Genomic DNA, 26,263 nt, shown 5'->3' with positions numbered 1-26,263 from the left:
AATAAAAAAGTGCCAAATAATTAAGCTTGTAAAAAAAGTGTCTAAAAAAACAAAATATTTTGTTACATGTAGTTTTTGAGACAGGACTTAAAGAAACAAATATATTAGGATTTTATTTTGAAATCTCACACAATCCGCTACATTTTTGTCCGAGTTTTTTTAAACCAATCATATGATAGATTATTTTTTCTTTTAAAATCCGCCAATCACAGGAGAGAGTGGGCGGGCTCATCTCATCCTGACATCATTATAAACCAATAGAAAGAGAAGACTGTGGAGGCTGGGCGGAATAGTCACCCAATCAACAGAGAGAACAGAAAAGTGGGCGGGCCTCTCTTTGTTGTTCAGGAAGTGTGCTTAGGAAACTGCCGAAACTTTGCGGCTCCGAAGCAGTTTTTCCCCATTAAAGTGATGCGAGCGAAGAGCCAAAATGGCGGCCCTAGGAGAACCAGTTTCCATCTCAATTTGGAGCAAGGGGGCTGGTCTAAAACTGCATCACAGCTGATCTGGAGGCTTTCCCCCCCTCAAGTTGTTTTTTTGCAGACAGCAGCTTTGCAGACAATCACAGAGGGGGACCTCTCTTGTTTTTTTGCCCACCTTTTCCCCTCTATTCTTGACCATACTCCCCCTTTTAAATCCACTTCTCCGTTTTTTTTTTTGCAAAAGTTGAACTTTAACACCGCAATCATGCCACTTCTTTTCAGCACGTTTTTACTGGAGTGCCACCGTTTGGGAGACTGTTGTCCGGGTCTGACCCGCTTTTAGCATCTTTGTCCCTTTTTCCTCTCGCGGAAGATGTTTTCGTCGGGGGAGGAGGCGGATCTGTTTACCTCCGCGGAGGAGTCCTCCGGGCACGCGATCTCCCCAACGCTGGAGCTCAGTTTGACCATCATCTACACCGTCCTCTACTCTTTCCTCTTTGTTTTCGTCTACCTGCAGCTCTGGCTCATTTTGCACTACGGACACAAGCGCTTCAGCTTCCAGAGCGTGTTTCTGTTCCTGTGTCTGCTGTGGGCTGCGCTGCGGACGACCCTCTTCTCTTTCTACTTTAAAAATGTGGTGCAGGCCAACCAGCTGCAGCCTCTGGCCTTCTGGTTGCTCTACTGCTGCCCCGTCTGTCTGCAGTTCTTCACGCTCTGCCTGCTCAACCTCTACTTCACGCAGGTGAGACACTGTTCAGGTGGGGCCTTTAATTTGTGCATTAAAAAAATCTCTAAGCTTTAGGTAAAAGTTTTTCTATTCCCATACATTTTATTCCATCATTTAAATACTGAAATTAAGTTGTTGCCAGTATATAAATAGCTTATTTGTTACATTTTTATGCATTAATTTGAATATTTAGTTGTTTACAATGTATTTCTCAACTCTAGGTTACATAAAAAGAACGTAGTTGTTGTAGCTGTAGCTAGAGTAGCATTTTTGCATGATAATCCGGAAATAAACAAGCTAAGGATGAGCTAGTGGCTGATTTTTTTTTTTAAATGATTGAAAATTGCAACAAAAAAAAAAAGTTCATGTTTACTATTGTTACAAATAATTCCAATTCAATTGGTGTATTACTGATTTCCGCCATGTTGCATAAAAGTGTGTATTATTTGTTGCACAAATTAAAACACAAGTTGTTTATCATAATTTGTGTTCCAGCTAAAATAAATAGGGATATATTTTTCAAAAAAAAAATATGTGTTCTATATATTGTGAGTTGTTGGAGATGATTTTTTTTAAATTATCGTAGTATCGCGATATCATTGATGTCGTAGGCCATGTATTGCGTATCACATCATGTTGTGATTCCCAGCCCTAGTTCAAATTCCAACAAAAAAATTGGATAAATTTTATTTTATTTTGTCATTTACATCCTAAAATGTAGTGGTTAGCAGTATACTTTAACGTTTTCATGCATTTATTATTATATTTACTTGTTTATGATGTATTTCTCAGCTTCAGGTAGCATGAAATGAAAGCTGTTGTAGCTGTAGCTGTAGTAGCATTTTTCCATGCTAATCCTGACACAAACAAGCTAAAGCTAATCTACTGTTCATTTTTTTTATCAAAAATTCCACATTTTCTACCTAAAAGTAACATGTTTGACTTAAATCAAATACAATTTGAAGACCAGTGTGACGCTACGTATATATCCTCCTCTGCAACACACGTTCAAGCGGCTACTTCCAATGAAAGTTCTGGTAAAAATGTTTCTATCCTCACATATTACATTTCATTTTATCATTTACGTACTACAATGCATTATAATATAACATCTTTTTGCAATTATTAGTATATTTGCTTGTCTACAATGTATTTCTCATCTCTGGGTGGAGTAAAAAGGAAGTCGTTGTTGTAGCTGTAGCTGTGGTAGCATTTTTGCATAATGATCTTGACGTAAACAAGCTAAAACTAATCTGTTTATGAATTTTCTTCAAGAATTCAGTATTTTTTTTTAGCTAAAAGAAACATTTGTGACGTAAAACAAATACAACTGGGAGACCAGTGTGGCACTACGTACATACACCCTCTGCAAAATTGATGTATACCTATAGCTACGCAAGTTGTACGTGTTGCCAGCTAAACTAGGTCAAATTTTGACCAATCGGGAACTTAGATTTGGTAGTGAGGTATGGATTTAGTTTATTTATGACACGGTGACAGACCTGACAATGTCTGTGTTTGCTTTTCAAATGAAGATGAACCAATGCTGCTCTCCCAACATCATGGTAATCCATATCTGCCATTGCAGGACACGACCAATGAACCGAACCGTTTCTGTTTTGTGCCCAATTTGTGAGATTTGCACCACTTCAAGGTTTCGTATCAAACTGTAGGAGACTGTGAGGAAACGGTAGAAAAAGAAGAAGAAGAAGCCCCTCCCTGCTTGTTTAGTGTGAACACCACGGGCTGAACGGGTGCTCTTAAATGCGCATAAAATGCCTGGCAAACCCTAACCATTCAGCACATTTCCTTATTTATTTGTTTGTTTGGTTGAGTGGCTGGATGGCTCATTGGGTTTAGTGCAGGACTGGCGCATCGGAAACTAGGGTTAGATTCCCAGGGTGGAATGAGCTTATTCCAGAGTCCCGGTGCTGGTCCCTAGCCCAGATACATTGCAATTTTTTTCTTTTAGTTGTTTAAATGTAACTTTTAGTAATTTATTTCTAAGTAATATAATACACACTAATAATATTTTTAGTGAGGTTACAGGTTTTAAGCATGTGAGCGGATTAGCCGCAGCCTTTCATCTTGTTAATTTCCAAATTTTTAGCTAACTTTGCATTAGAGAATTTTATTATATTAATTTAGCCTAAATTTTTAGCTTCTAATCCTCTTCTTTCGTTCTGATGGGCCTTATCTTTTAACAGAAAATTCACTTTTTTAATGTATACAATTGAAATAAGGGATGTATTTTTTTGATTGTCAAGTGATCTGAAATCCTTCACTTTTTACCGGACTTAATGAACAGTGTCGTACTTATGAATCCTAAATGTTAGCTTAGGGCTAGCTAAGAAGATATAAAAGTTGGTAAAAAATACTGAAAAAGGTGATTTTTATGGAGATTTTAGTTGAGATTTGATGAAAACCTGTTGTTTTTTTCTATGCAATTTATGGAAAAAAAATAGAAAAAAATAACACAAAATCCAGATGCCGTGTGGATCCCGAAGCACACAATGGGAGCTGAACAGAAACCTAAAAGCAGCAAATCCAGTCCAGGTTGCGCTATGTGTCCTATATATTAGCTTATTTTTTTCAGTTCAGTAAAGTTGGTTGCTACTGTGATTTGGCCTCAAATCGGCATGATTTAAACCAACAGTTGGCGCTACCTCATCTTTCCTGAGACTGATAATGATTCAGATTTGTCTTTTTAGTCTTGGAATGTTAATAATCGAGTTGTTCCCACTGGGCTGCATGGTTTGCAGCTTCAGTACTTCAGATTTAAACCCCAAAGGTCAGATCTAAAGGTGAAAATGGTCATCGCTATCATCAGTTTTTTTGTTTGTCCAACCAACTGAGGATGAAGTAAACTTTGTTTTGTCACGGTTGTCCCAACTTTTAGAGGTAGGTTTGCCTGTTTCCAGACTCCACTGGGATTAGCCTGACGTGTCGCTCAGCCAACACCTTTAATGCCAAGAGCCTGGTTCATTCACATATGATTAAAAGGGAAGGAAGCTGGTTTCTCTGGTTGGGTAGCGTCACATGATTGCTGAGTAAGCATTGGTGATCAGTTGATCTGCATGCTGACTAAACCTCCTTCTAGTAGAGGCAGAAAAGGGTCAAAGTTAATCCTAAACAAGTAAATTGTTTTTTACATGTAGGACACTACCTGAAGTGCCTTCCCCTACCCCTTTGTTTTTTAGTTTTTATGTCTCTCCTTCTGCATCATTACAAGAATGATCATGTAAGGGACCAGAACGGTGAACTAGATTTTCCTGCTTGTGGTTTTGTGCAGTTCACGTCTTGAGCAACAACAGGAGCTGTTATTTTCCTCCTCAGTGAAAAGTGGAAGCGTCCCTTTTTGGTGCAACACTGACGGTCGTTTTCACACTGAGCTGTTTGGTCCACACTGAAGTTCACTTCCTTGGTGGTCCGCTTCGTCTGGCACACATGAAACTCATTGAACATGGAAATTAGGGTCCACTTAAATTAGGATCTTGATTCACTTGCAATTGAATCTTGATGCGTTTCGTTTGCAAGTGAACTTTGATGGGTTTCTCTTGCAAGTGAATCTTGATGCGTTTCGTTTGCAAGTGAACCTTGATGCGTTTCTCTTGCAAGTGAACCATGATGCGTTTCTCTTGCAAGTGAACCTTGATGCGTTTCTCTTGCAAGTGAACTTTGATGCGTTTCTCTTGCAAGTGAACTTTGATGCGTTTCTCTTGCAAGTGAACTTTGATGCGTTTCTCTTGCAAGTGAACCTTGATGCGTTTCGCTTGCAAGTGAACCTTGATGCGTTTCGCTTGCAAGTGAACTTTGATGCGTTCCGCTTGCAAGTGAACTTTGATGCGTTTCGCTTGCAAGTGAACTTTGATGCGTTTCGCTTGCAAGTGAACTTTGATGCATTTCTCTTGCAAGTGAACTTTGACGCGTTTCTCTTGCAAATGAACTTTGACGCGTTTCTCTTGCAAGTGAACTTTGACGCGTTTCGCCAGCAAGTGAACCTTGATCCGTTTCTGAAGCGAGTAACAGCAGCTTTGCACCGATGTGCAAGACTTTTACGTTCAAAAATGTGTAGTGTCAAAATCCGTTAAAATTACAGACATTGTGTAAACAGTCGAGAGTCATAGTTCATAGAGCTTGTGTTCTTACGCTCATATAATCAATATGTCGATGACACTCTTCTTTATATCAAACACTTTCATAAAAACATTGACCAACACAATTCGGTTAAAGGGCCAATGAGAATTCAAGCAACATAAGCATATAATCTGAACATTTGTGGATAAGGAATTTGCACTCAAATATTTTTCCCGCTGGGATTTCCACTTCTGAGTGCGTCATTTTTCAGTATTTATTTTGCTTTAGATATGTAATCTTGGAATAATTAAAAAAAAGTTTTTGTAAAAAGGAGAAAACTTTGTTAAAAATTTTGAACTAAATATTACTAAGTATTAAATATTTTTTAGAAACTTAATTAACAGTTTCCTGTTTTAAATTATATATATATATATATACTTTAATTATTATTCCTCTGTTTGGCTCTACACAGAAAAGCTTTTAAAGCATGCTGGGAAGTCTAGAGTACTAAGAAACCAGCATTGTGGATGGCATGTCAACATAACATTTCACGCGTCTGTGCTCTTTACTGGAGGTTGTGTATTTTTGAAAAGTAAATATAGGTCAAAAAGTCTATAGAAACAAGCAACTCATGTTCTTTTTTTCAGGAAAAAGCAGCTCACGGTAATAATAGTAAAAAAAAAAACTCATAATGGATTTTATAGAAGTAATAGTTCCCCTTAAGTATGAGTTATTTTTTTCTTCTCACAGGCATTGTTTCATGACTCAGTGGTAAAAACAACTCAGCATTGTAAAATGCATTAGTAAGGGAACATAAGCTACAAAAAACAGCACTTCCTTTTATTTTTCAGACAGAAAATCATGTGAATATGATTCATTTAGATGATTCAGGAGTCCAAACTTCAGACATTTACACGATGTATGTGTTTGCTTGAATAAAATGATGTTTTTACTTAATTTTTTTAAATCAATTTATAAAAGCTAATTTATGCTTAAAATCTAAATTAACTGATCATATATTGATACACCCTCTTGTACACTTCTTTTAAAAATAATTTTTAGCTTCCGGGACGTCTTTTTGCAGTAACACAAACATTATCTTCACCATTTCCAGTTCTTCCAACATAAATATGAGCATCACCAGTTTAAATTCTGATTTTTCTGTTTTTAATTTTATTAAAATATCCTGTTTTTTCCTGTAGAAACTTCATATGTTTTTAGATTCTTCAAAGTGCATGTTAATAGAAAATCATTTATAAGAAAAGAGTACACTAAAAAGGGAAATAAATGGAGAAAACAAACTAGTATCTCTATAAAAGTTCAAACATTATATAAATAATAGTTTCATATTGTAAATATAGTCAGATTAAAAGAAATGTGGTCTCAAAGGAAGCCAACAGGACTCAGTTTTCTTGACACATACTGATCAAAAAAGTATTCAGTAAAGCAAAAGTAAAAGATTGATTAAATAAATACTGATGATCAAAAATATTTTCTGATTGAATCTTGTTTACAAAACTCTGCAGAGCAAATAAGTAAATTCTGATTTGCTTTAAATCAAGGGTTTCTGTCAAGTGTACTCTAGTGCGGTTCACTATAGTGTGAATGCACAGTAACTTGATATAAATCAAAAAGCAGAAGCGAGCCAAATGGTTTTCTTGGAATTCCTGCAAGTGCTCTTGTGTGGTTTCTTAAGGTATGAATGCATAGTAATATTCTATGGATTAAAAACCAAAATGTTGTTTTAAGGATTTCCCTCAAGTGTACTCCAGTGCGGTTCACTACAGTGTGAACACATTTTGATCAATTTCTTTTGATCAGAGTAAAACCAAACCAAAAGGTTTACAAGGGTTTTGTCCAAGTGTACCCAGGTGAAGATCAAAACATAACCAAAAGTTTTTCCTTTTTTAAAGGGTTACTTGAAAGTGTACTCCAGTGTGGTTCACTACAGTGTGAACACATTGTAACTTTCTATTAATCAAAGAGTGAAACCAAAACCAAAAGGTTTTCAAGGGTTTCCCTCAAGTGTACTCCAGTACAATTCACTACAGTGTAAACACACTGTAACTTGGATTAAAGAGCAAAAACAAACCAGTAGGTTTTTAAGGGTTTCCTGCAAGTGTACTCGAGTGTGGTTCACTACAGTAGCTTTCTATTGATCAAAGAGTAAAACCAAAGAGTTTTCATTGGTTTTCTGCAGGTGTACTCTGGTGCAGATGACTAGCGTTTGAACACAGTAACTTTATATTGATGAAAAATCAAAAGCAAACAAAGGGGTTGTCAAGCGTTTCCTGAAAGTGTACTCTGGTCCACTTCAGTACAGTGTGAACCCACAGTCTTTGGATTAAAGAGCATAACCAAAGAAGTGAAAAACGTGTTGCAAATAGAAGAAAAAACCTTCACAGCGTCAATCTGAAGTAGCACAAAAAACTGAACAGGTTTTGTGGATAGACATGATGTAATGAGGTGCAGATGCTTATTAACCAGTGAATGTCAGAGGAAGAGCAAAAAGAGCCTACATACTTGTTTAGTGCAACACCAAGAAGTTTGTTTTGTTCTGTTCTCTTGCTTTTGGTTGAAAAACCAAAATAAGCGGTGAACACCCTTTCTGTCTGTTAGATCCTGAAAAAACCCGCTGTGGGGAATAGCTTCCAAAGTGGACCCACTGAACCTTTTCCCTCAAAGCCACTGACACTAGTGGTGTTTATTTAACCTGGACTTGTGTGTGGCTTAATTATTTGTCGGCGTTGTAACTGATAAGTATTCTGAAAACGGCTAAACGACTTTGTGAATTGTTTTTTGTAGGTGATGTTCAAAGCTAAAGCCAAGTATTCACCGGAGCTCTCCAAATACAAGTAAAGTCCTTCTATTCTGCTTCAATCTCATTTTCTTTTTAAATAAAAACAGTGTTTGTGTATGAATAACCTGCTTCTCTTTTCTTCTGAAGGGTTCCACTGCGTTTGCTGTTCTTGTGTCTCAGTATTTTTTTCCTGGTGGTGAACCTGACTTGTGCGTTGTTAGTACAAGGAGCTCTCGAGCACTCGGAGCCGCCAAGGTAAGAAGACAGTAGTTCTAAATGATTTCCTGTGAGTGTTGCCCCGTCTTACATCCTCCTTGTGTCACAGTGATGGAGGAATCAGACATGCGGTCTTAGCGCGGGTCCTGATCAACGACAGTCTCTTCGTCTTGTGTGCCATATCTCTGGCCGTCTGCATCTTCAAGATCGCCAAGATGTCTTCTGCCAACGTTTACCTTGAGTCTAAGGTAAGAAATGATAGACGCATGAACTCATGGTTAATGCTTGAAGGCACATTTGGTGTTCACACTGCACAAGCAGGAAGGGACTTCTTCTTTTTACTTTTTCTACTGTTTACTAGCACATGACCGCCATCTACAGTTGGAACAAGGTTGGTGTGGAATGTTGAAGGAGTGCAAATCTCGTGAATTTCTTAGCTCGCCATCCCATAAATAAAGACTTGAGATTCCTTTCCACTGACCGGTCCGGTACGATCTGGTCCGATAGTTTTGATCGTTTCCATTGTAAAATGGACCCATTTAACAGTACTGAACCATACCTCTTGGGTACAGTTAAAGGTCCATTGAAAAGTGAAACAGAACGGTTGGGGCAGATCCACTGTAGCCACCCGCTGATTGGGAGAAAGTGGTTAAGATACTAGAAAGTGCCAAGAGAGAGTAGAGTTTTTACTCTTAAAAACAAAGAAAACCAAAAAAGTGAAAATTTGTTCTGTTGCAATTTTGGGATATATCGCGATATGTATCGTATCGTGAGACACGTATCGGGATTTGCCAATACACACCCCTAAAACGGAACGGTTGGGGCAGAGCCACCTGTTGATTGGCAGAAAGTGAGGACGACATTAGAAAGCGCCAACATGGCGCTCATTTAAGCTAACGTTTCCGACGTCTGTGTTAATCTTAGCCGCCATCTTGCTTCAAACAACATAAGATTCCTGTTATACATAATGTACAGAAGTAAAGCAAGAAAAATATTAAAATGCATTCTCTGGTATATATAAATAATGTAAATAAATGTTAGAATCATATATGTGTGGAATGCATTATGTCTCTTATAGTACTTATGGAACACCCTGTGTTTGTTTCTCTGTTATTTTTGACATTGAATGTAATTTTCTTATCAGGATCAATAAAATAATAGCTAAATATTTAATTGTTGATCTTTATTTATGATATTATTGGGGTTTTGTTTTTTGGTTTCATTCATGCGATGATCTCCTGCTTACGACCCCATTAATCCTCCTCCAGGGTACGTCCTTGTGCCAAGCGACAGCCATTGGAGCCATGGTGATCCTCCTCTACACCTCCAGAGCCTGTTACAACCTGGTGGTGGTGGCCCTGTCACCCCAGGACAGACCCAGTCCCTTTAATTATGGCTGGTACAGCATTTCTGATCAGGTACTCTGCCCCCCTTTTTTTTGCCAGACAGTCTAAAGACAATCCATCTTAGCAGATTTGGCAGAGCAATGCTTGGTGGGGTAAAGGGCTTTGTCTGGCTATAAATAACTGCATGTGCATCGTGACCTACATCGGCGGGGTTGACAGACAAAACCAATCTAGACTGGTTTTTGTGTACATTTGTTGGACAACACAGACAGATCAGATATGAGGATAGTTCATTCATGAAACCAGATTGTCAAGCGTCTATAAGACGAGAAAAGTCAAAGCCCGGGGGCCCTCCGGGTAATTACATCCAGCCCTCCAGATCTTTTTTTTTTTTGGTTATTAATGGCCCAATGTTATTTTACGCTCATTTCTAATTTGCATAATTTTGACAAAATATATTTTTATAGAGTGTAAAATATGGCTATTTTGGAGTTTAGCTAATATTTCAGCAACATGCTAGCTGTTTTGGCTAATTTAGGCTTTTCTTTTTAAGTTTTTTAGGCTATTTTGGAGTTTGGCTTATATTTACATGCGAGCTGTTATGGCTAATTTATGCTTTTTAAAACGTTTTTAGGGTGTTCTGGAATTTAGCTAATATTAACACGCTAGTTTTCTTGGCTAATTTAGGCCTTTTTTGTTTTTTGGCTGTTTTGGGGTTTAGCTAATATTTCAGCTACATGATAGTTGTTATGGCTAATTCGGCTTTTTTTAAGTTTCTTATGTTGTTTTGGAGTTAGGCTAATACTTACAGTCTAGTTGTTTTGGCTAATTTAGGCTTTTCTTTTTACGTTTTTTAGGCTATTTTGGAGTTTGGCTAATATTTACATGCTAGTTGTTATGGCTAATTTAGGCTTTTTAAAAACGTCTTTAGGGTGTTCTGGAGTTTAGCTAATATTTCAGCAACATGCTAGCTGTTTTGGCTAATTTAGACTTTTTTGTTTTGTTTTTTGGCTGTTTTGGAGTTTAGGTAATATTTCAGTTACATGCTAGCTGTTTTGACTAATTTGGCTTTTTTTAAGTTTCTTATGCTATTTTGAAGTTTGGCTAATATTTACAGTCTAGGTACTTTGGATAATTTAGGCTTTTTTAAAAAAGGTTTTTAGGCTGTTTTGGAGTTAGGCTCTTATTTACGTGCTAGCTCTTTTGGCTAATTTAGGCTTTTTTTTGTTTTTTGGCTGTTTTGGGGTTTAGCTAATATTTCAGTTACATGCTAGCTGTTTGGACTATTTTGGCCTTTTTAAAAGTTTCTTATGCTATTTTGGAGTTAGGCTCATATTTACACGCTATTTATCTATTTTTTCAGTTACATGCTAGCTATTTTGGCTCATCTAAGTTTTTTTGTTGTTTTTTTAGGCTAATTTAGCTAATATTTTAGCTGGCTATCAGTTTCAGTATTTTCAGCTATTAACTTCAGCTACTTAGCTATCAATTTTAGCATCTTCATCCACCAGTACTAGCATCTTTAGAGGCCAAATTCAGCTTACAGCATTCACACTAGCATTATCGCAGGTAATGCTATATATCTAGTTCATAATAATGTTAAAAAGTTATATTCTTAAAGTTTTAAAAATGTAGTTTTAGAGTGTTCAATAATGTTTATGTTCGGCCCGCAATCTAAGGTATATTTTGGCTCTTGTTGGGATTGAGTTTGGTCTATACAAACGATGTTTCATGTTTTTGAAGGCTGAAGTACAAGATGTCAGCGGCGAGGCCTACATCATTTTTGGGGTGATTTTGTTTTTCTGGGAGCTGCTGCCGACTAGCCTCGTGGTGGTTTTCTTCAGGGTCCAGAAACCCCATCAAAACCTGGTAAGCTAGCAAACGCCTATCTCGACGTCTCCCAACAAGCACAAAAGTGGTGATAAAACATTACGTACCTTTCAGGCTCAAGGAGGAATGATCAGCAGCCACAGCTTTAGCTCCAGAGCCTATTTCTTTGATAACCCCAGGAGGTACGATAGTGATGACGACTTGTCCAGAAGCATCAACACGAGGAGCGATCGCGCCGGGTGAGTGCTAACACGTTAGCTAAACATTCTCTAAACTGACCTACTAACCGATTTCCCTTCCAATCAGTCTACTCTCCACCACACCCCAGATGTCAACATCCAGTTGGTACGGCTCCATCCAGCGCAATGGGACTTTAGCAGCCGGAGGGGCGTCGGCCCAGCAGCCCCCACCCTCAACGGCCCCTCTCCTCTTCGCCAACGGAAACATCCAGAATTCCCACCACCATCATCACAACTACTACTCCACCCCACAGAACAACAACAACCACCACCACCACCAGCACCATCCGCACCATAACTACTATTCCACGCCTCAGAATTATTACTGCGCGTCGCATATGTACTTCTGCACCCCCCAGAATTAAGCAGCACCCATAAGGGAAACAGGTGGGGGTTGAGGGGTGCAAGTTGGGCTCATCTGGGGTCATCGATTTTGGTGCTTTAGCGCAAAGTTTAAGGATCTCTTACGTTTTTGAGCAGCATTTAGGGGCTAAAAATGAACCTGCTTTGACCAAACATCACAATCCAAACATTAATCTGATTAATATAAACACAAGCATACAACAATAGCTAGCTCATCAAGCTAACATTGTCAAAGTGTTAGCTTAGCAACATGACACTCGAGAATATCTGAAAAGATCAAAATTTGTGTTATCCCTTTAACACTGGAGCTTTAGCTCGAGCGTTGGCATTTTTTGGACTACTGAAACTCTTCAGTTGTTTATGTATCCAGCTAATCCTGAAGCGGAGAATTCAGCAGCAGCCTAGCGCTAATGTGCAGCGATAAAATCACCGGACTTAGTTTAACTACCTAAACTGTCAAAGCGTTACAGTAGGTCAAAGAGCATGTGTCATTTAGGTGTGACATGTCCGGTGTTAACATGCTAAAAAAGCGTCACAAGGTGTTAGCTAGCTAGCAGGACATTTAGGTTCACAAAGAATATGTCCAAATTACCACTCTACTACCTAACTACTAAAAATTATGGTTTTTAACAGCAATTCAAACACTATTCTCACTACTTTTTTTTTTTTTTAAAGAACAAGTATGACAGTTGATTTCACAAATTAAACACCTTATACAAGGAATTTACAAAAACTATTTCTGAATCCACTATTTTTCTAATGATGAAAACTTGGATGGTTGGTTTAAAAAAATAATTACAATACATTTTTTTCCACAAAAAATTGTTCAAATGCAAAGGACAATCTGGTTAGCATTGATGTGGACTAGTTTTTCGCATAGACTTCTGGGAAATTTCAAGGGCACTTGATTTTAGAATTGTAAGCTCTACAGTAGCGCACTATGTAGTGTGTAGTGAAGGAATTCGGACACAACCTAATTGAAGCTAGCTAGCTAACAGCTGGTAAACTAGCTAAAAGTTTCTCCAATATTTTAGCTGCTGAGATGACTCTGTTAATTTTGGCTGAAGTTGTACGTTTTAGTGCCATATAAACTGTGAGAACCCAGCAAAGGTGTGTGTTGCCTGAGAGCTAAACTGTTAGCATAGCTATATTATGCTGTCAAAATAACTTCTATCAGTAGAGAAAAAAAAATTCAAACTCGTATGTTGACTATACATGAAATCAGAACTGAGTGACCCCTCCCCCTAGAGAACCTGTCGGCTCCAAGAAGCTAAATTTTTTAATTTTTTTTTTTTTTTTGTCAGTTTATGGTGTTTTTTTAAGAGCTATTGATCCCAAAAGTCGGAATTTGTGAAAAAAATCTTGCTAGCTTGACTAATCTTTTTTTTTTTTTTTTGAGGTAGTTATTCAAGTTATAAACTGACCAATCAGATGCCTCAATAAAAGTATGCAGTCTTACATCAAATGTTCCAAACGTTTGACAGACTCCACTGAGCCCATTTTCAAGTGATTGGGGTGTGGCCTTCCAACAAGCTCACCCCTGATTGGCTAGAGTGATTTCCACAAAAATCATGACTCATACCAATCACTGCCAATGTTGGCAATTTCTGGTTCCAACATCCAAATCGTGAAAAAAATGTCGACTGAATTTTCCATTGGAGCCGGAAGTTAACCTAAACGTCACAGTCACTCGGTCCAGTTCTCATATACAGTCAGTGGTAGGGTCCACGTGTCATTGTATCTTGGTCATAAATCGCAGATGACTCAGGCGTTGTTTCATTCACTACAGGAGGATGGGTGACTAAGCCGTCTTTCTTCATGAATATGAAGCAAAAATATCAGATTTTTGTTAGATTTAGATTGTGTGACTGGGAAACACTAAGCTCCTAAATCAGTTACTTCAATCAACAATGAATGTGACTCAAGCTCTTGGCTTAGATTGGACTGATTAGCTGATTAGCTGATTTGTGACCAAAAAAATAAAACTTCATCTCATCTGATGTTTTGTGAGCTGTGACACAAAGATTTTGCACTTAGACGATGATCACCTTCAGAGGAAGAAATGAAAAAAAAAAGGCTTTGAATGTAGATTTTTTTCCTTTGTCTAACTTGTAATGTCTTTAGTAATCATCTATTTTACTATTTATCCTCAGAGAAAGCAAATCTCAATGTGCCATCACATTCTGTCATATCAAATATTTGCATTCCTTTATATTTGCACAAGAAATAGTCGGATGTTGTCTGTTTTTAATCGTTGCCATGTCGTTTCTAATGAGTGTTCTGTGGAGTTTCTAGGCTGTGTGCGGTCATAGATATTTTCAAATTTAGTGTGCTTTTATATATAACTTTTATTTTAAATTGATTTTTACTAACATATATATATATATATTACGGTGCGATATTTTTCTGACCCATAAGGCTTCACGGATTGCAGCATGACAGCAATACTTCATCCGTGACTCACACCTAAGACCAAAATTGCAAGCTACGTGCACACTGGGAATGTGGCCGGTATCTAACCGATACTAACGCATCAATTAGCAATATTAGCGCATCAACTAGCGATACTAGCGCATCAACTAGCGACAGTTGTACATCAGCTAGCAAAAGTAGCGCATCAACTAGCGACAGTTACGCATCAACGACAGTAGCGCATCAACTAGCGACAGTTGCACATCAACTAGCGACAGTTGCGCATCAACTAGCGAAAGTAGCGCATCAACTAGCGACAGTTACGCATCAACGACAGTAGCGCATCAACTAGCGACAGTTGCACATCAACTAGCGAAAGTAGCGCATCAACTAGCGACAGTTACGCATCAATGACAGTAGCGCATCAACTAGCGACAGTTGCACATCAACTAGCAAAAGTAGCGCATCAACTAGCGACAGTTACGCATCAACTAGCGACAGTTGCACATCAACTAGCGGCATTAGCTCATCAACTAGCGAAAGTAGCGCATCAACTAGTGATACTAGCTAATCAACTAGCGACATTAGCTCATCAACTAGTGACACTAGCGCATCAACTAGCGACATTAGCGCATCAACTAGTGACAGTTGCACATCAACTAGCGAAAGTAGCGCATCAACTAGCGACATTAGCTCATCAACTAGCGAAAGTAGCGCATCAACTAGCGATATTGGCGCATCAACTAGTGATACTAGCTAATCAACAAGCGACATTAGCTAATCAACAAGCAACATTAGCTAATCAACAAGCGACATTAGCTCATCAACTAGCGACACTAGCGCATCAACTAGCGACACTAGCGCATCAACTAGCGACACTAGCGCATCAACTAGCGACACTAGCGCATCAACTAGTGACACGTGCGCATCAACTAGCGACATTAGCGCATCAACTAGTGATACTAGCTAATCAACAAGCGACATTAGCTCATCAACTAGTGACACTAGCGCATCAACTAGCGACATTAGCTCATCAACTAGTGACACTAGCGCATCAACTAGTGACACTAGCGTATCAACTAGCTACATTAGCGCAATAATTAGCGATACTAGCGCGTTAACTCACAGTTGAAAGAGGCTAGGTGTGAAGTGGAGCAAATCTTGCTAATTGTGTTTCTGATACATGAAAGATTTGGTGTTTTATTAATTCCTCCTTCACAATAAATTTTCAAACAGTTTGCATTTCCGTGAATCGAAAGGGATGCCATCCGTACGTCACTACCAAATCCAACTCCATGATTAGTCAAAGTTCAACTTTTAGCGCACGTTCAGTCGTTGTGTGTACATAAACGCACTTATGTAGCAATGTGTCAACGCTAGAGTTTTGAAGCGCATGTTTACGCCGACTTTTCGCTGGAAGCAGCCACTTGTGTTTTCAAGCCCGGTGTGAACATAGCATCATGTTAAAAAAAAAGTTCCAGTATTTTTATTAAAGTTTTTTTAAACATCGTAGAACCATAACCGCCAATTTTTACCGTTAAACCTTTTGCTCAAGAGCCAGATCGGAGAAGTCTCTGAACAAATTAACCGGTCGAAATCCTTTTTCCTTGCTTTAGGAATTCCAGTGAAAGAAGCTAAGTTCTCACCGTTCAGAGCAGAATGCATGTTTCTGCTTCACCAAGTTGTCATTTGTGTGTGTGTGTAAAAATGTTCTTGACCTGCTGCAAAGTCTGCAGCTTGAAACCGTTTCTGTTGTTAAATGGTTTGATCCGTGGCCATACTGAATGTAACCCATGCAACTGATCACTAATGTATGCAGGAAAAGCACTATCGGTGTTCAAATAAAGCCCTACTGCACTGTTGTCAAAAGAAAAATTGGATTTATTTGTTGTAGAAATTCTTAAGAAAGGAAGAAAAACAGCCATTTAGGATGGTTTTAATCGTCCTCGTGTTGTTTTGACCTCTCCCACCAGGTCACTTCCAGGGTCAGGTGGTTGAATTTGCCAGTTAACAGGGTTATGAGGGTCATTCCTGCTGAAGACTGCAGCTTTTTGTGCTCTTAATCACTGCTGGAAACTTTGATTAGCGACTTTAATTTAACTATGTGACATGGTTGTCGATGGGAAAAAGGCACATTTTAAAAGCAGTTTGCAAGAAAAATAAACAAAGTGCACACTGTTGATGTCCTGAGTTGATTGAAGCATCATCAAGAAATTATTTTATCTTTTTACCAAATCAGTTTTGTGTTTTTTGCTTTCAATTTTTACTACATTTTTTAATTTAAATAATTAATTCATGATATTAATCATTTTAAAGATCCACTGGCACAAAGCGACCCCGCCCCCTCTTCCCTTCTGTTACTGAGAGTTTGGAGTAGGGAGCTCGTGGGCTGCCAAAGCGTATTTTCTACGTCAACATTTATTTAAAGAAATACTTTAGAGATTAATATTTGGAATACATGTCATCCACCATGATAAAAAAAAAGCCACAACATGTTAAAAACAATTTATAAATATGGAAAGCCAAAAGGGACAAAAAAAATGTAATTGTTGGATCTATGTTCTTATATTTTCCAAGTTTGAATTTCACTGATCCTATAACACAAATAATGCTACGGTAAACTATGAAGTAAAGAAAAAATTGTTAGCATAAAATTTGCATTGGAGTCTTTAAATGTGTATTTTGAATTCCGTAAATCGGTTAGATGTGCTTATTTTATTACGGCACACTAGATATATAACTAAATGTTGCTTTTTTTGTTTGTTTGCTCATAGATTTTTTATTGTTTTATAAACTATTAAAATAATTTGAATTACATGCAACCATTTCTATCATTTTTGAGCTAACAAAATAACGCGAGCATCTTCAAGATCTGCCCTGTTTTATTTATTTTTTAAAAGTGAGAACAAAGATGGATTCCAGCTAGAAAAAAAGACACATTTAAATCAACAAATATGTTCAGAGTGCACGCTTGTATTACAAATCACATTCTCATATTTACTGGCCACCTGTGATTATTCTGCTGATTTACTCGATCACGTGTTCGTCTTTTGCTCAGTTGTGAGATTTAAACATTCATACTGTGAATAAATCATAAATGTTCTTGATAAAGCTTTAGAAGGAACAGTTATGAGTATTTCCCTTTATGTATCAAGTACATAAAGTTAATCATTTTCATGGTAAAAAGGTTTAAAAGGTGCCGTCTTTAATTGGCAGTTAAGGGAAAAATATGGAAAGCCAAATGGGTCAAAATACACAGAAATTTGAAATATATATAATATTTTTATTGTTGGATCCATTTTTATATTTTCCAAACTTTAATTTCACTGATTCTATAAAACAAATAAAGGGTAGGGCAAATTATGAGGTAAAGAAAAAAAATTTGTTAGCATAGAATTTGCTAGCAAAAATTAAACGATTCTGGTTTGCATTTGTACGTCAGTACACCAGTTACGTTATGGATGTCAAATATTTACTTAAATATATACTTAATTTTGGCAAAAACTTTTTTGAAAACCTTAGCTCCGCCCACTAAATCCCTGGTCATGTGGTTAACCTATATCTATTGTAGTTATTGTTAGATTCATTTTCTAAATGTAAGAAAAATAATGCTTTCAGTCATTTGTACTTTATTGCATTTTGTCCCTTTTGACCTTCCATACTTTGGAGAAGAATTACAATTTTTTTCCACTTTCTGCTCCCAAATTACACCTCATACAATATTTCTAAACACATTTGATTTTCCCAGCATGATCCAAACACACTAGAACAGCTTGTAATCAGAAAAGCCATACAAAAATAATACTAGCCACAGAGAAGCACCCATTATTTTAAGGCTTTTTGGTCATGGACAAACTTCACCCACAAACTCAAACGTCACACAGTTTAGAGTTCATCATCCTCGCCGCCGCTGCTGACGTCATACAAATCGATCTTTGCAGATCTCAGTGGGAGGAGTTTCTGTCAGGAGGCCTCGCCGGCTTCCTGGTTTCTCACGTGGTGGTACCCCCTGTTTCTGAGGGGCTCACTTTGCCGGCAGATGACGGTGAGGAGAATGGCGATGAGGATGAGGAGCAGACAGCTGGCCACGGCCAGGCTGATGATGACCTCTGTAAGCAGGCGGGAACAAAGAGGCGTGAGTGCGTCGGCCTTTGCTGGCGGCGGCGGCGGGGCCGGCGAGGGGCTCACCTCTGTCAATCTCTGCTGAGGGCAGCTGACACTCCTCGTCTCTGTTTTTAGAGATAAAATGGCTTGTAATGCTCACAAAGTCCTCTAGGGGGCAGTCGAGGGAACAGTTGGATAGCTGGAGGGGGTAGGGTTCGACGCTGCTGTCGTTGCGGTAAAACATGGACACCGATGCAGATCTGGGTGCAAAACAGATCAATTCACATTTAAAAATGTTCAGAGAAATCAAACCGGCGTTTTTCCAACTTTTTTTTACCCGTCGTCATTCCTGTAGAGCTCAAAAAAGTGGCAGGATGCGTATGGCGGCTGCTTTCCGTTGAACACGTCCAGACTGGCTTGAAGAGCAGCGACGGTGGTGTCATGCTGTGGATAACGGGGATCTTCATTTATCACTTTTTTTTTAAAGCAAAATCTGACCTACATTAGAGCAACGAGAGCTCCAGAGCTGCTTACCAGCTAATCTGTAGATAATCTGGACTATCATAACTCACCGCCGAGAGCATCATCATTTTGAATCGCTGCTTGGGGTCGGGAACGGCCATCCTGGAAATGTTTTTCACAATTTCTCCCAGCAGGATTCCTGAAATGCAACAAAGAAAAGAAGTCTTGACAAAAAGACTACAAAGTCAAAAAAAATAAAAATAAATGAAAGGTAGATGAAGTTGCTGCAGGGACATTAAGATTTTCAAAATAAGAGCTAATGAAACTCTGCACCTCCTTGCAGACGACTCTTCTCTTGTTGTTTGTAGAAACCAAAGGAGACCTGCAAACAGGAAGTTTAATGAATACATTTCAAATTAAATTACACTTTAAAATGAAATATAAGATGTTGCAGCTTCTACCTGAAAGCCAAAATCTTTGAGGATCCGGAGTTTCTCCATGACGTCAGGAGTCACCCAGGCCGGGGCGGATTTGTTGTGTCGGGCCTGGAAGAATAAAAAAAAAAAAAAAAACATTTATGTCATAAATTGTTTTCAGTTTGTGTAGAAAATGTGTTTTATTGCTTTAAAATTAAGAATTAGGAAGTTTGACAGTGAAGTGCTAAACCAGTTAAAAGGCTACATGGTAAATGAGCTAAATGTGTAAGAAAGCTAAAATGGCTACGTGCTAAATTAGCTAAAAGTACAAGAAATCCTAAATGGTTACATGCTAAATTTGCTAAAACCGTAAGAGAAATAAAATGGCTACATGCTAAATTAGCTAAAAGTGTATTAAGAAAATTAAAATAGCGACATGCTAAATTAGCTAAAAGTGTATTAAGAAAATTAAAATAGCGACATGCTAAATTAGCTAAAAGTGTAGTAAGAAAGTTAAAAAGGCTACAAGCTAAATTAGCTAAAAGTATAAAGTTGCTCAAATGTGTACATGCTAAATGAGTTAATAGGGTAAATATGCTAAAAATGCCTATGTGGTAATTAAGCGTAAATTGTAAAAATGTCTACATGCTAAATTAGTTTCAAGTGTAGGAATGCTCAAATGGCCATCTAAGTTAAAGTTAGCTTAGATCCTAAAATAAATTATTTTTTGACTAAATAAAAACTACAAAAAGCAAAAAGTTGAATATTTTCCTTTTCATATTTAATATAAATGTTTTTGCAATGAAATGTGTTAACATTAGGACAAATATAAGGTGTCAAGTGAAACTGTGAAGTGCAGATTTTAAGTCCTAGAAACACTCCAGTTGTTGAATAGTGAAAATATAGCAAATATTGAAATGTTGTACTCCATACTCTCCATGAGTTAAGTACCTTGAATCTTAAAGTTTGACTGAAAAAACTAGTAGAACTGGATTTCCTCTCAATGACACATTATGATGCCTTCTCCGTTCATGTCTGTGGAAATAACTGACTAGGGATCAGGTTTATTTGAAATGACAATCTCCCATTTTAAGCCTGAAATTCTGCACAGACCTGTTTTTTGGGGGCTAAATCTCTTTATTATTAAATAATTTTCTGGTTTAGTGAGATTCTAGAGTTTTTATAGGTTAATAAGGAGGAAACTTCCATCCTGCAAAGTATCTGCTGATTCTTTCTGGTGTCTGACTGCATTTAAAGAAGAAAAAAGCTCAGGGATAAAATCTCAACAAACAACTAGAAATATATATATTTTTTAATCATTTAACTCCCTTGAATTGAAAGTCATAATTCTTAAAATGTTGTAATGGATCTCAAAAAATGAATAAAAAAAGGGTTGTGTGGATTTTCAGAATAAGGGCGTGTGTCCTGCAGGTACAGTGGGTTGGTTACCTCGCAGAACAGCGTGTCATAAACGCTCCACACCGTCTCCACAGTGGTCTGCTCCAGTCCAGTTTTATTCCTCACCAGCTCAATGAGGTCCTAAAACATAAAAAAAATATCTATAAGCAAGTATAAATGACCAAACGATAAACAAACGTATTAATTTTTTTTTTTAAGATACATAATTGAAAGAATCACTGATCATTTGTGACTCATTTTCAGTGATTCACTATTAAAAATGAACGGATATGATTTCATATATTTGTATTTTTAGTCAAATAATATGAACATTTTAGTTTAAAAAGAATAAGTTTTATTTTTTTAGTAAAAGGAGGAACACTTAATGGAAAAATTGTAGGTTTGAGGAGAAACGGTGATGTTAGAAGGTTCCAGGCTGCACCTGGAACGTGCTGGTGATGTTTATGAACTCCTTGGTGCGCTCCGTCTCCTCCATCAGCTGCTTGTAGCGAGGACAGTCCCCCAGAGGGAACGACAGGAGCTGAAAGAGCCAAAAAAAACAGATGAATGCCGTCGCTTAGCAACCGGCCCCCAAAAAGCCCGACGGCGTCGCACCGACCCGCTCCTGGCTCTGAGGCACCGTGTGGACCGGTATGGGCTGCCACTTCAGCTCGGGACGGAACACCTGCTCCCCGCTGGGGGGGTAGAGACCTAGAAAGGATCCAAAAAATAACAGACGTCTGAGAGAGGAAGAGGAACAGGAAGTTGGAAATAGGCGACTCACACCTGCCAGGTTAGCTTCGGCGCTCATCAGAGTCCGGTCGTAGTCGGTGCTGCGAACTAAGATCTGCCGTTGAAGATTTGGAGAGAAGTTTAAACGCGAAAACGTCTGGTTGTAAAGTCGTGTGATTTTAGTAGACTCAGCTCCTCACCTCGTGCCGATCGTAAGATTCATTCAGGAAGTTCTGGTAGCGAGACCTCAGGTACTGACCCAGCTCAAAGTGCTGCCTCATCCCCTCCTAAAGGAGGAGAAACCACAGTCAGACTCCAGAAGATTCTACAGAGTTTAAGTGAATTATTAGGTGATTCTCCCCAAAAATAAACAAAAAAAAGATAAATGAGTGTTTTTCTTTATTTAAATGCAATATTTACATCTTCTTCCATTTTAAAACTTTAATTGCAACTATTTATATTTTCATTTCTTTATCTAAATTATGAAATTGTACCAATAAAAGGACTTTTTTGTGCCTTATTTTTCATTTAATTTAATGGAAAAATGGTTCAGTTGAGTAAAAGAAATAATCATAAAATGACAAAAATCTCTACTTTGCTCAAAATCCTGATATTATGTACTAAAAGAGAGGTTAAAAAGCTTGGTTTAGGGGATTTTTTTATTTGTTTTTGGCCACAAAGGGATCCAGAAGAAGAATTTTTAATCAAGAAAAAAAACACCAATGCAGCCAAACGTATTAAGTTCCTAAAAATCGACAAATCCCCTCAAAACTCAACCGACAGTTTTACGGAAAATGATTTATTTACTTTTTAAGACTTGAAAAATAAATAAATGAGAGTTCTTTTTATTAATTTTTTGCAACCACAAGGAAAAATAACATGAATAAAAAAAACAAAAATGCAATCAATTAATCATTATAACATTTTTTTTTTACATGTTTTAGACTGTAATTACCACTAAAACCTCACCACCCAAAATAAATATTTCACTAATATATATTTGAAGTAACTAAATTATAAAAGATATTATTTAAAACCTAAGAAAATATTTTTTTAAAATAAGCTACGAGAGAATTTCTTAAAAAATAAAAGGGAATAAGTGTGAAAAATGGCTGAGGATGCACTAATTTAACAAAAAATAGAGAAAATGAACCAGATGTCTGAAAGTAAACACACCGGTTCAGACAACAGAAAGAGACTGGATTACATTTGTGTTTTTAAAACTCCTAATTTGTCAAATGCAGGCAGTTTCCATTATGAAGCACGAGGGTGGTAGTTTGGTGGTATGGGGCTGCAAGCAAATTCTTAAAAGTTCGCAATAATTACACCTCTCAGAACGAAGATTTGAAACAAAGTTAAGGCAAGTTTTAAGTGCTGATTTTTCCCCAACGATAGATTTTTAAGAATTTCTTTTGAGAAGAGCGAGTCCGTCCACATACCTGTGAAAGCTGCCCAAAGCCTTGAGGCCAGGCGCTCTCCTGGTAGGGGTCAGTGGGATAGGCTTTGACAGGCGATCGGTCACCGTGTCGAAACAACTAAAGAGATGAAAAAAAGGGAAAAAAAACAACACATCAGGTGACCCAATTGTTGGGAAATTCCCAATATTTCACAGGATTTCCATCAACTAGAATGACGCAGCAAAAATCTGAAGAAAAATAGAACGTGGAAAGTAAAAAATGTTCAAAAACACTTAAATTTAAGAAAAATACAGCTTCTTATCACAAATTTACCCCAGTGGAAACCTTTGTTCTGCTTTAATCTGCAGCAGTGGCAGTTATGACATCCTGTCAGCTGACGGCACACTTTAAAAAATAAACAAACTGCTAAAAGGGCCCTAAAAAAAAAACCTCGACATGTTCTGCTGAAATGAATTTTGGTTTAAAAACCCAATTTAAAACTTTCAATTCCCTTAAATGTCAAACCATGAGGCGAGATATCTGACACGCTTGACTGAAGTGTCTATGAAACTGGCACCTTAAACCAAAAAAAAAAAAAAAAAAAAGTGTGTATAGTCTATTTGTGGTGGGGATTATTCCGCTTTTTGAGGCTCTAATCTCGGCCGCTTCAGGAAGTGTTCACAGCACTTGCAGAAATTAGCGGTCTAAGAATAAGACAAGGAATTAGAGCGTGCCGTTTTGGGCTACAGATCCAAAGAAAACTCAGGTATCTTAGTGGTAAACGCTGGTTTATTTTATTAAACATTAAACATTTATTAATCTGTAATATCATTGGGTGGAGTGATAGCCAAAGTGCTTCTTTGTTTATCTATGTTTCCTCGTTTTCAGGTCATTTGCATCTGTAAAAGGTCAGACAGGTAACACACCTAGTGGTTTCACTTGAATTGAAGAGAATGTAAACAAATAGCTTTATAAAAAGGGAATTTTTTAAACAATTGATAGAAATAATAGAGAAAGGAGTCCAAATACAAATTCTTCCCTTATAAACGCCTTGTCATATTTTTACATACACTCTAGTGTCAATTTCTACTGACTTTTGTCGTGTTTTACTATTTTACATGCTCACTAAATTGACTTTTTACACGAATAACACTGTAGAATTACATTAAAAACTCTAAAATGACTATATGTATAATAACTAATGTACTAAAGACCTTTAAAATGCATGAAAACAAGCAAACGTTTCACTAAAAGTGTAACTGTTAGCTAGCTCTCTTTGTATTTACAGCAAGCGGTAGGGACAAAATTCATTTCGTGCAAAAAAGGCAAAAAATGTAAAAGGATATATTTTTTAATTTACTAAACGTTTATTTCTATTTATATATATAAATGTACACAAACACTAAATATTTTAGACATGTTTTTTATACGTAAATAAAAAATATATCGTCGAAAAGTACGTAAGTTTAGCGTCGTTAACGAGCCCTCCGCAGATACTTACCACTGTCACGAATACGAGTTTTTTATCCGCGGTTGCTCGTTCCCACACAGAAGCCACGCAGAGGACCAACAACACGACGGAGGACACCATGGCTCCGTCCGTGGCTCCGCTTTCCAGGAGCAGCGGCAGCGGCGAAGCAGCGGTTCCTCTGGCCGTCCCGTTTATCTACTTCACATTGGGTGAAGAAACCGGAAACTAAAAAATAAAAGATTACAAAAAAATCTAAACGTGAGCTAAAATGTTTTTAAAGTATCTTTTTGGTTATATTTAATTTTAAAAGTTCAGTAACTATTCGAAATGAATCACATTTCTTTTAAAATGTACTCTTTTAGAAAATAAAAAGGCACACGTTGCCTCACATTACTTTTATTTTGACAAGACAAAACCAAGCTCTCTGAAACGGAAGTTAGCTAATTAGCTTTCTGTCTTATGACTGTTCAAACTCTGCCTCCCATTAAAATTGGCAAAACTGATTGGAAAAATACACCAGTATTTAAGCAATAATTAATATTTTTTAAGAGTTGTGTGTTTTTCAAATGCTATAAAAGGTAAAACTATAAATACAAGGTTCAAACCGTTTATTTGTTTTCATTTTAACTTATAATTCACCCAATATATGATGTAATAAACAAGGCAAATGCTCTCTTTTGGAAGTGATATATTTGACAACTAATCTTGCTATTGTTTATCTTTTTAATTAAAGGAGGATGGAATGCAAAACCTGGTTGATTTTTTAAAATTAATTAATTTAAAGATTCTTTAACTTAGAGGCTTCCTGCTGCATCATTTATTTTACATTGTGATATCATTTTTACATGCAAAACAATTAAAAAAAAAGTAATCAATCATTGTTTTCTCTTTGAAGACTAGCCTTAATAAAAAAAAGGAAATGTTCAAGTCTTTTTTTAGTCAAAAAAGAATGATCTGATATTCATCACTTCTGCCACTAGAGGTCAGTGTTGTCCCTCAAACAAATTTTTTTTCATGTAGCACACACTGTGTTCAGACATATTGTTGTAAACTTTGATTTTTTTAAAGATAAACAAGCTGAGCAACATTTTATATCAAATAAACCATAAAACTTTAAATTATGAACGTTATTTGGAATCGTGTTCTAGAGAGGAGAGAAGTTCTAACAAAAATAATTGGTGGTTGGGATTATAATAGTTATTTTTCATGCTATTATATTAATTTAATCAAAAAAATATAATAATAGTAAGAGTTACTCCAGATTATGAGTCAAATAAATTTGGAGGTTGGGAGATGAACAAACTCAAGAAGGAGTTTGATGAGGTCAGTGATGACCCTAAAGCTTCAGTTTGTTGGGGCTTTATTTAGTGTCCTGGGTCAAAAACAGGCAAGATCATGGGTTAAACGCTGAACATGATGACAGAACGCAGACAAACTGCCAGGGAAGCAGAGTGGAGGTGAGACTTAAATGCAGCTTAGGTGGGACCTGACCGGACCATGAAAGAGTCTCACTGTCGATGACCAACACCCAATCGTCCACCCAGGGCCTGGAGAGACGGGTTCAAACAAGTGAAGTGTGAACTTGTCTGACTTTACCATCAACCAAAAGCCCAATAGTTGTAGAATTTTTTCTTGACAAGTACTTCGGTCCAACAAAGATGTCAATCATCAACAGTGCCTTGGAGAAGAACAGAGAAAGACTTGTGTTTCATGTAGGTTATGACCCTGACCCCAAACATGACCAAGAGGCAGCTGTAGATGGTGCCTTTGCTTGACTATTTGACCTGAACTATCACACTAGGAGCTGTGGATTCGGCACAACAAATTTGTACTTTTTTTGGTTAGAGGAAT

General features: G+C 37.3%; 2 protein-coding genes across 2 annotated transcripts; one reads left to right on the top strand and one right to left on the bottom strand.

The window, feature by feature from the left end:
* The first annotated feature begins 167 nt into the window (after positions 1 to 167).
* gpr137c (G protein-coupled receptor 137c) lies at positions 168 to 16,307 on the top strand. Its single transcript, XM_024294267.2, has 8 exons — positions 168 to 1,164; positions 8,032 to 8,081; positions 8,174 to 8,281; positions 8,352 to 8,490; positions 9,511 to 9,660; positions 11,332 to 11,457; positions 11,533 to 11,657; positions 11,725 to 16,307. Exons 1-8 carry the CDS (start codon positions 796 to 798, stop codon positions 12,020 to 12,022), a joined length of 1,365 nt encoding a protein of 454 aa, XP_024150035.1. The 5' UTR covers positions 168 to 795; the 3' UTR covers positions 12,023 to 16,307.
* Positions 16,308 to 16,832: 525 nt separating this feature from the next.
* Positions 16,833 to 24,637, bottom strand: acp2 (acid phosphatase 2, lysosomal; the record flags this gene model as incomplete). Its single annotated transcript, XM_024294268.2, is given in 13 exon segments — positions 16,833 to 18,541; positions 18,621 to 18,796; positions 18,874 to 18,980; positions 19,109 to 19,197; positions 19,332 to 19,380; positions 19,460 to 19,543; positions 20,864 to 20,953; positions 21,255 to 21,353; positions 21,432 to 21,523; positions 21,599 to 21,659; positions 21,745 to 21,831; positions 22,984 to 23,079; positions 24,443 to 24,637. Coding segments are annotated over 13 exon segments (1,266 nt in total). The 3' UTR covers positions 16,833 to 18,395.
* Between the last annotated feature and the right edge of the window lie 1,626 nt (positions 24,638 to 26,263).

This window comes from Oryzias melastigma, linkage group LG2 (genome assembly GCF_002922805.2).
Source record: "Oryzias melastigma strain HK-1 linkage group LG2, ASM292280v2, whole genome shotgun sequence".
Taxonomy (NCBI): Eukaryota; Metazoa; Chordata; class Actinopteri; order Beloniformes; family Adrianichthyidae; genus Oryzias; species Oryzias melastigma.
The sequence above is the reverse complement of the archived record's forward strand: the minus strand, read 5'-3'. Positions and strand labels throughout refer to the sequence as shown.

Bases quoted from the DNA above. Each gene is read 5' to 3' on its own strand.
- gpr137c (XM_024294267.2), top strand. From the start codon at position 796: ATGTTTTCGTCGGGGGAGGAGGCGGATCTGTTTACCTCCGCGGAGGAG. The intron at 8,282-8,351 runs GTAAGAAGACAG...CTTGTGTCACAG, and splicing joins GAGCACTCGGAGCCGCCAAG to TGATGGAGGAATCAGACATG. The intron at 8,491-9,510 runs GTAAGAAATGAT...ATCCTCCTCCAG, and splicing joins ACGTTTACCTTGAGTCTAAG to GGTACGTCCTTGTGCCAAGC.